This window comes from Brachyistius frenatus, unplaced genomic scaffold, assembly GCF_029030835.1.
Source record: "Brachyistius frenatus isolate BFR_SWC_R1_liver_20210118 unplaced genomic scaffold, ASM2903083v1 Contig_7, whole genome shotgun sequence".
NCBI classification, from domain to species: domain Eukaryota; kingdom Metazoa; phylum Chordata; class Actinopteri; family Embiotocidae; genus Brachyistius; species Brachyistius frenatus.
The window spans coordinates 9,319,667-9,329,949 of NW_027210606.1; the positions used below are offsets into that span (position 1 = coordinate 9,319,667).

The 10,283-nt window shown below is 37.7% G+C and overlaps 1 protein-coding gene across 1 annotated transcript; it reads left to right on the top strand.

Annotated features, from left to right (window-relative positions):
* Positions 1-2,265: 2,265 nt before the first annotated feature.
* On the top strand, positions 2,266-10,019 carry LOC138615619 (polyunsaturated fatty acid lipoxygenase ALOX15B). Its single transcript, XM_069689370.1, has 15 exons — positions 2,266-2,312; positions 2,533-2,710; positions 3,089-3,293; positions 3,431-3,512; positions 3,780-3,902; positions 4,001-4,104; positions 4,435-4,601; positions 4,770-4,913; positions 5,514-5,717; positions 5,976-6,062; positions 6,176-6,342; positions 7,554-7,675; positions 7,828-7,928; positions 8,312-8,482; positions 8,633-10,019. Exons 2-15 carry the CDS (start codon positions 2,558-2,560, stop codon positions 8,810-8,812), a joined length of 2,010 nt encoding a protein of 669 aa, XP_069545471.1. The 5' UTR covers positions 2,266-2,312; positions 2,533-2,557; the 3' UTR covers positions 8,813-10,019.
* The last annotated feature ends 264 nt before the right edge of the window (positions 10,020-10,283 follow it).

Sequence of the window (10,283 nt, forward strand, 5' to 3'; positions counted from 1 at the left end):
ATGTAAGGGGAGGCCCCCTGTAGATTTCCTAATTAGTCTGTTGTTCAATTCCCTCCTTGGTTGACATTTGTGTTTTTTACTCAAATGTCTAAACTGTATCACAATGAAATTAGGTACACACATTTCTGTCTCCCAAAGGAAGAGATTTGTGAGCCTTTCTCATCAGCTGCCATGGAATTAGTCACCAAACACCACTATCTCAACTTTTGCAGTTTCTGTTTGAAAAGAAGCAATCAGAAAGCTACATTTGTTTCACCCTCAACACGCAGTTTTCGTTAAGTTTACAAATTATTTTATGACACTAAATATTTTTGGATAAAAAAAGTGACCCACAAAACAGCAAAACTACAAAGAACAATGATTTGTGAAGTGAAATTATTATTCTAGTTTTCTCCCACCTATTGTACCATGTAATGTTGCACAATAAAGCAGGTCCATGTGTTTATGATTAACCAACATCATCCTTTATACATTTTGTATTCATAAGTGAAATCATATCCTGACTACTAGGTATGACTGCACTAATGGAGGCGTATCAGACTGAATGTAAATGAAAAACATAGCAGTCTAGACTAAATCTGGTAAAAAAAAATTAAATAAAAAAAAAAAAGGATTAAGCAAATACCAGAAACCAGCCACAGATCTTTGTGCATTTGACATGATTTGCCTCAGGAAACAGCAACTCTATTTTAGTTTTGGCCTGTAACAATACTTGAAGTAGTCAGTTGTGTAAGTTTATTAGTATAATGCACAGTGCAATAAAAACCTTTGCCATTGCTACATTTCTAAAAGATACAAGGACACTAGCGGACACTGAAACCATATTTTACATAAATCAGTGTATTTGACATTTCAGTGAAGGAAATAGCTTTGCTCACACAGACTACGTCCAAGAACATTGGAGGGAGGATACTTACATTCAGTGTAACAGAACAGAGAACTATATTGATCATTATAAATTCTGCTTTTGTGCTCTTTTTGGAATAAATTAGGCAAACTTGCATTTTAAAAACTCAGCAAGGATTTTGCTTCAGGCAACATCCCAATTTAGAAAAGATATCCTGGTGTGGTGGTGTGAAAAAGTGTTTGCCCCCTTCCTGATTTCTTATTTTTTGCACATTTGTCACACTTAAATGTTTCAGATCATCAAACAAATTTAAATATTAGTCAAAGATAACACAAGTAAACACAAAATGCAGTTTTTAAATGAAGGTTTTTATTATTAAGGGAGAAAAAAATCCAAACCCACATGGCCCTGTGTGAAAAAGTGTTTGCCCCCGAAACCTAATAACCGGTTGGGCCACCCTTAGCAGCAACAACTGCAATCAAGCGTTTGCGATAACTTGCAATGAGTCTTTTACAGCGCTGTGGAGGAATTTTGTCCCACTCATCTTTGCAGAGTTGTTGCAATTCAGCCACATTGGAGGGTTTTCCGGCACAAACCGCCTTTTTAAGGTCATGCCACAGCATCTCAATAGGATTCAGGTCAGGACTTTGACTAGGCCACTCCAAAGTCTTCATTTTGTTTTTCTTCAGCCATTCAGAGGTGGACTTGCTGGTGTGTTTTGGATCATTGTCCTGCTGCAGAACCCAAGTTGGCTTCAGCTTGAGGTCACGAACAGACGGCCAGACGTTCTCCTTCAGGTTTTTTTTGGTAGACAGTAGAATTCATGGTTCCATTTATCACAGCAAGTCTTCCAGGTCCTGAAGCAGCAAAACAGCCCCAGACCATCACACTACCACCACCATATTTTACTGTTGGCATGATGTTCTTTTTCTGAAATGCGCTGTTACTTTTACGCCAGACGTAATGGGACACACGCCTTCCAAAAAGTTCAACTTTTGTCTTGTCAGTCCACAGAGTATTTTCCCAAAAGTCTTGGGGATCATCAAGATGTTTTCTGGCAAAAATGAGACGAGCCTTAATGTTCTTTTTGCTCAACCTCTTGGATGAGTCGTCGCTGCGCTCTTGGGGTAATTTTGGTTGGCCGGCCACTCCTGGGAAGGTTCACCACTCTTCCATGTTTTCGCCATTTGTGGATAATGGCTCTCACTGTGGTTCGCTGGAGTCCCAAAGCTTTAGAAATGGCTTTATAGCTTAAGATATCTTTATATCTTAGATCTTAGATCTTACACAATCTTCCTGTGGTTTATCAAGCACAGTAAATGTTCACACATGTCCAACATTCCATCAACGTGCCTGATCATTGCTACTTGCAGGACACTCCCACAAAACTGAGTGTATAAAAAGAGAAATCAGAGGGGATTAGTTTTACCCAGAACAACTCTTTAAAGGAACGTCATTATCAGAGGTAAGAGAAATGTTTAAGAAAGGATTTCAGGCAGCTATGATTGGACGACAGAAATACATTATTGAGAAAAGACAAATGTATTGTTTTGATAACTTTTTCGATTCCTTTTTTTTTTTTTTATTGTAATTCCAGTATTTGAAATATTTTACACACCTAGGTTGATGTAACTCAGTCAATCTTGTCAGTGTTGAGAATTATATTATAATTCTCTCCCCAACAGGATTCTACCACCATCAGGAAGGAAAATGGTTGAATATAAAGTGACCGTATTCACTTCCAATCTTGCCACTGGCTCCACTTTCAACAATATTTTTATTAAACTGGTGGGCACAGATGGAGAGAGTAAACAAACGTGGCTCAAGAGCTTGAAAGGGGCTCTATGCTTCATCAGGGGATCAGTAAGTCTGAAATATACATCTCCATGTTTAAATATATCTCAGTGTTTCCTGTATGAGATTATTGGCACATTAAATTGTGATTTAGACAAATTGATGAAAACACTAACTCTAAATGTGTTTAAACTGGATATGCAGAGCTCTGCAAAGGTGCAACCTATGGCCACAAACATGACCAAAGCAAAAGTTCACAGAATGACGATCAGAAAATTTGTATTTCAATTAAGGCCATCATATTGCACATATATTAAAATTTGTTTCCACCCTTGTAGTAATTGTATGCAGATCACTGGGATGTTACAGATCAGTTCTTGATTATCAAATACACTTGATCTTAATATCTTGTAGTTTTTTTCAAAGCATTTTGTCTTTACTCTATAGGTATCATGTTTCACTGTGTCCTGCCCCACCTCCATTGGAAAACTAGTGCTGATAGAGATAGACAAACACAGCCTCCCGTTGTTCCCAGAGGACTCTTGGTTTCCTGCCAAAGTGGAAGTAAAATCCCCTGAGGGAGACACCTACAACTTTCCCATCTACCGCTGGATCACTGACAGTGATGTGCACCGCTTCAGAGAGGGAACAGGTTTGTGGGAATATGCTTGTCTGATATCTGTTATTGTAATCACTGACCAGAGAAGATATAACACAACAACAGGTCCTGCAAACTAAACAATTTTAAACCTTGTTGGGTTTTTTTTGTGGGTTTTTTTTCCTATTAAGCTCTTACCATCCTTGAAGACAACCATCATCTTGGCAGGTACAGTCGGCAGCAGGAGCTTAAGCAGCGAGAGGAAGACTATCGGTGAGAGCTCAGAGCTTGTAAACATTTGAGTATTATGCACCCCAAAACTATCTGGCAGGCAAACCTCCTTCACCTGTTAGAATACATATATCAAGGATGAAATGAGAAATTGACCGCCACATGACATGGTTACATTTGCATCCCAGGATTTATCAATTAAACTCTAAAAGAAGTTGCAGAATTTTAAGTGTATTATGTTTGCATACTCTAAATTGAAACTGCACTTACTGCTCCAAATCCTTCACCACTCTTCTCTATTTCTACCAGCTGGGCTGTGTACAGAGAGGGAATGCCCCATTGCATGAAGACCGAAAACCCTCTTTCACTGCCTTGTGAGGTCCGCTTCTCGTTCACCAAGACTACCGAGTTTCTCTACACTGCATCCACAGGGTGAAGCCCTCATATTCTGTCATTCTATTCATCTATTTGCCTATCTATCAAAATTATTGAAAGACTTATAATGATGTTTCTGTACTTTTATTTTCTAGGCTGACAGAGCTGGGCCTGAAGGGTCTGGACAGATATAAGGAGAGCTGGACAGACATTGATGACATCAATCGAGTATTTTGCTGCAAACAGACTGACATATCAGGTATTGTGCCAACATGGTAGGTTAATGGTTGATTGACAATTGGTTTCAATTTGAACATTTTACATAATGTAAGGTGTTCTAAGCTTTATAAAATGTGAAAAATGTGTCTATCTATCAAAACATCTAGAGTTTTTACAGTTTTCAGAAAACTAATGACTGTCATAGATTGCTTTTCTGACTGGCAATTATGTCTCTGATATTGAATTCTGTGTCACCCTTTCATTTTTCTGTTTCATATAATGTCATAAATTAGGATAATGACAATTGCAGACAGGATTTGGTGGCCCAAAGTTTCAAAAACAAGGAAGTTAAACTTTGATATTTTTCCAGACTATGTCCAAGAACATTGGAAGGAGGATGCTTTTTTCGGATACCAGTATCTTAATGGTGTCAACCCCATGCTGATCCGACGTTGCACAGCCCTGCCCCCCAACTTTCCTGTCACTGATGACATGGTCTTCATCCGTGGTCAGTGCAGCTTGGCAGATGAAATGGAGGTGATTGTCTCACACTCCTGAAATATATTTTATTTCAACTTTTTTTTGCATCTAGCTGATCTTAGTAATCGATGTCTTGCTTGGTAAATGATTGCACTTACACGTAATATCTAGACTGAATGCAAGTGAGTTCAATCATTTCTGCTTCCTACTGAAATTTCCAAACAGAAAGGCAACATATTCCTGTGTGACTACAAGCGCCTGGATGGACTGAAACCAAACATTATCAATGGGAAAAAGCAGTACCTAATGGCTCCCCTCATCCTGCTCCACAAAACACCCGTTGATAAACTGATGCCAATTGCTATTCAGGTGAGATTAGCACTCAAAAATAGCTCATACTGAAGATTTGTGTTTGATTGCTGATTGAGGCCGCAGAGACTGTTCCCATTACATGGAGTGTGGCACCATGACGTGCACATAGCAGGAGAAAGTTATAACCTAATGACAAAGTATTCCAAGTTATGCCTGATCAACATCAGCACCTGCCTTACTGTTTTTGTGACCACTACTCCCAGTGCATCTATGATTTCACCAGGGATCTGAAACTTGAACAAAGACATAAAATGTAAGATAAACATTTAAAGGCTATTGCCAGAGTCAGACCTTCTCCTCCAGGCTGACACAGTGAAATGAATACACGCTTTTATCTCCAGCAGGCCGGACTATTGTAACGCTTTTCAGTCTAGTGTTTCAAAGAAAGCAATTTATCAGTTACAACGCGTCCAAAACTCAGCAGCACATGTTCTGACAAAAGAGACAGAGACCCCCAATCACAAAATCTTTACATTGGTTACCTTTTTTTATTACAGAATTAATTTTAGGATTAATTTGCAATCACAAATTGTGATTGCTGCATGTTAATAGATGGAATGCACTGAATAAACTACAACCCTTTTCCTCCCCCTGTAGCTGAAGCAGATCCCAGCAGATGACAACCCGATTTTTCTTCCCACTGACTCTGAGTACGACTGGCTGATGGCAAAGATATTTGTGAGAAGTGCCGATTTCAACGAGCATCAACTCAATGTCCACCTGCTGCGCACTCACCTGCTGGCTGAAGTCTTTGCAGTGTCACTGCTGCGGAACATTCCCATGGTGCATCCTCTGTACAAGGTAACTGAAGTTGATGAACTATAATGTTTTTGTGTTTGCATGTATTTGCAAGTATTTTAAATTGACAAATAGTAAAGAGGCATCAAGAGTTTCTACTTTGTTATCGATTAAGTCTGTATTTGTCCAAAAAGGACATGTAATGCAGGATAAAACACAACACTTAAACATCACATATACATGTAAAACACAATGCATAAAACAATACATGAAATAAAACAAAATCATTGTGTTACTAACAGAGTTCCCTTCTTCCCTCAGCTTCTTGTACCTCACACTCGCTACACTCTGCAAATCAACCACTTAGCTCGACTTCTTCTAATATCGGAGGCTGGAGTTTTCACCAAGGTATGAAAAAAACAACACACTCAATAAATCATCGCCTAAACAATGTTATTTATCTATTTATTTTTGTATATATCATGTAGAATATTTCCCTCTCACTGTGATTTGTTGTGTAGTTTGCAGCTTCTGGTGGTGATATGATGACCATCCTGACGAGATCACTGTCCTCAATGACCTACAGCTCCCTCTGTATACCAGATGACATCGCTGAGCGTGGGCTGGAGGCCATGCCAAACTTTTACTACAGGGATGATGGACTCAAGCTCTGGGACATCATCCATAGGTAGTAAAGGCAGTTTCCAGTCTGTGGTGTATTAATAAGAAATATAATATTGATGCAAAACCCTTCATGTCTTAGATACTCTGCAATGATATACTTACATACTATTAGGATTTGTTATAATGTATTTAGAGACCATGGAGTACCCCAAAGTAAAAAAAAAAAAAAAAAAAAAAAAAAAAAAAAGGCTTTACACAGTGTGTGTCTCAGATGAGTTTAAGGGTTTGGTGTGTCATGAGAGGTTTGGAGTAATGTTAATAAGGACAGATCAGCTGGCCAGCAGACTGCACATCTGTGTCAATGAAATAGTTCCAGCAGGTAGCACCAGTCATCACGGGAGAGCAATCTGAAAATACAACGTACAAATGTAAAATTAAAGGATGAATTTGATCCATTTTAAAGTTCATGCACATTAATGTGCTGTCCGAGGAGCCATTTAGTACCAGTCTAATATTTAGGCAGAACTTTGACGCGGAACGAGGATTTTATTTTAGCTACTAATCATCATGAGTGGCTGGAGCATTTGACTGCTCTCACATTATTCACAGTTGACTAAGGCTGTGTTAGTCAGGATACTGCTAACTGAAATCAAGCAAATAACTGCACAAACAATGGCAATAATTACTGCAAATACAATTAATCTTTTAATGCACTGATGGCTTTTTAAATTGGAGATTATGCACATCAACATTTCCTGAATAAGGAAAATAAGAGAGATCAAATATATTAACTATATTTAGTTTTCTTTTGCAATTTAAAAGTTAGTTTACTCCTATTTCTTTCATCAGACTTTCTAAAAATGAAAACATTTGTGCAGATTCTCCTTTGGATAATCTGTGTTTCAATTACAGTAGTATAAGATCTGAGATCCTCTTGTCCCTGCCTCTTATTTGTATTTTTATCAACATTTTCTCTGCATAAGTTCCTCCAGTTGGTCTAACCCGATGCAATAAACTTCATGTTTTTTGTACAGCAATCACTGTCGCCCTGAATGACAGTTTATAGGGTCCTTCAAACACTCGGGTTATTGAGTACAACTAAAGAAATCAAATGCAGTTTAGCAGTCCTGTATTGGATTGAAAATGCTCAAATTCGGACAATGAGTTATATAATTCAAATAATCTTGGAGTCTACATTGTGTAGTAAAATCTATAATTTATATAATCTATAAACAAGTAGGAATGTGTTTTACAGACTGTATCTTCATTTCTCAGGTTTGTGAAGGCAATTCTCAGCACCCACTACAAGACTGATGATGAGGTCCAGCAAGACTCTGAACTGCAGAAGTGGATTGGGGATATTTTTGAGCATGGATTCCTTTCTCAAGCTTGCACAGGTGGGCATTAAAGAAAATATCAAACTTTATGATAATAACAGTGCTTTGTGTTCAAATTATATACAATTAGAGGATAATTAAAGGATAAATCAAATTTATATTCTGTTGACTAAATGTTTTAAGTAATTTGGTTTATTCTCTCCAATTATCAGGAATTCCCCAGAGCCTTACCACTGTGACTGAGCTGGTCAAGTTTGTTACCATGGTGATCTTCTTGGGCTCAGCCCAGCACTCAGCTGTGAACACAGGACAGGTGAATCCTTGTCATTTACTGAAATAATCAATTATGACATTTCGGTTTTTGTGGGGTTTTTTTCTGATCATAGTCTGAGTTTACCAAGCCAATTTGCAAATACATGCTCATTAGCAGTAAACACTAAGTAAAGATGATTCTGGTTGGAATTTAATTTGTCTTGGCACATGTTTATGAACCAAGGTTTTGAACAATCCGATTGCCTCAGACGGATATGCCTTCACCAACCAGCATTTGCAAATGTCAGATTATGCTGTCTATCTGAGCATATATCAGTAAAAAGAACAATCATTGATAATACTAAAAACATAGAAGGAATTCATCGTAAATCCACATTTCAAAATCTATTATTCAGTTATCTGCTACTTACTCATTCAATGCAGTATGACTATGGTGGCTGGATGCCCAACACACCTATCTCCCTGCAACTTCCTCCACCAACCACAAAGGGGACAACAAGCAATGCCACTATGCTGAAGACGTTCCCTGATGTCAACACAACAGTTCAGGGTATGGCCACCATGTGGCTTCTCAGCAAGCAATCCAGTGACTTTGTAAGTGGCTTACATTTCATGAAAAATTACACAAATCCTATATATTTTCAGCTACTACCTCTTACATTTTATAATTATAATTATGATGTCAAGAGTCATTAAATGACTCTGAATGAGGAAGAAAAACAAATGTATCATTGATCTCCCTAGGTTCCTCTTGGCCAGTACCCGGTGAATCATTTCACTGAGGAGATTCCCCACAAGATTATAACGGACTTTCAAGGAGAGCTTGAAGTGTTAAGTGCAATCATCAAAGCCAGGAACAAGAGTTTGGAAGTGCCATACACATACATGGATCCCGTGGTGGTAGAAAATAGTGTGGCCATTTGAATATGGGAAATTTGAGCCTCCAGCTTTTGGCCAAATTCAGCTTCACATTATCAAAAAGGGAGCAGGGGAAGCACTGCATAATTGATACTAACTGATACTATGTAGTAGAATTAGACTGTGATCATTGTACAAGTTTGGAAGTAACATACGCAGAAATGGATCGGAGGAAGTAGAAAAGAGTATACTAGGAGGCTGACAATCACAGATTCAGCAACAACCATGATTATGAACCTTGACTCAAGCATACTCTGGCAGTCATTGGGACACTTTCTAATCAGTCTATTGCTGATGGAGTCAAGCCCATGACTTTTGCTCACATTTGTCTCTTCAAGAGTTGTCTGGACCTCTTTTTTTTTTTTTTTTTAAATCATTCTCAGTCTGACTGCCCTCTGCAGACTTATCAGGGTTAAACTCCTTTTATGTTCTACATTTTCACTATAGTTATTATTCCCTTCCAGGTTCAACAATATTTGCCATTCTTAAGTTCTTCTTATACCCTGTCTTTAAACTTTATTTTGACCAGTTTTATTTCCATTTTCACCAGATTTTGTGCATATCTTTGATGGTAGCTATTCTTAGGCAGTACTCTTAGGCCGAAATATGTCACAAGAAATATAATTTTAATCATTTATATTTTAATGTGAATTGTTTAACTTGAATAACTGCATTAAAAATTTGAATTTGAATCAGACAATTAGAATTTTTACTATTTTACTGATAGATTTCTAATTCCACAAAGCATAACAGAGTTGAGGAATGTTTTCTACCTTCATTCAGTCAAAAGCGTCATGCTTTATTTTTTATGATCTGATATTTTATTGTCTTCTTGTTAGTCTAGGAATCCACAGAAAGGAAAACACACACACACACACACACACACACACACACACACACACACACACACACACACACACACACACACACACACACACACACACACACACACACACACACACACAGAATCAAATATGAACATTTGTGTTGTCTATTTCCTCTGCCAACTTGATTTCTTTTTTCTGTGGAGGTCTATCTTATTAATTGGGCTGTTTGCTTGCCCTTTTGGTCCCAAATACACAGTCTCAAGAAAAATGAAGACTTTTAGGTACTTCATCACTGGTCAGTGACAGGACTTTGGAGAATCATCTATTTGGAGACTGATCAAATATCGAACCTGCAAGCCAATAAAAACTTGATTCATTTTCTCTTTGCTATTTTGTGGGGGTGTATGCGTTATAGAGAAATGGTAGTCTAACAATCCAACCATTCTTTAGAAGTCATCAAACTATTTAGTGTGAATTAACTGTCAAAACTTTACCTGCGCTGAACTTGTGGAAATCATGAGTTTCATTAAGTGCTGCAAATGTTACCACCAATTTAAATGTTTCCATATATGTGATAGAAACTATTGAGATATCATAAAATATTATGAAAATGAATAAGGTGAAAATGAAAAACTGCATTCTTTACTGTG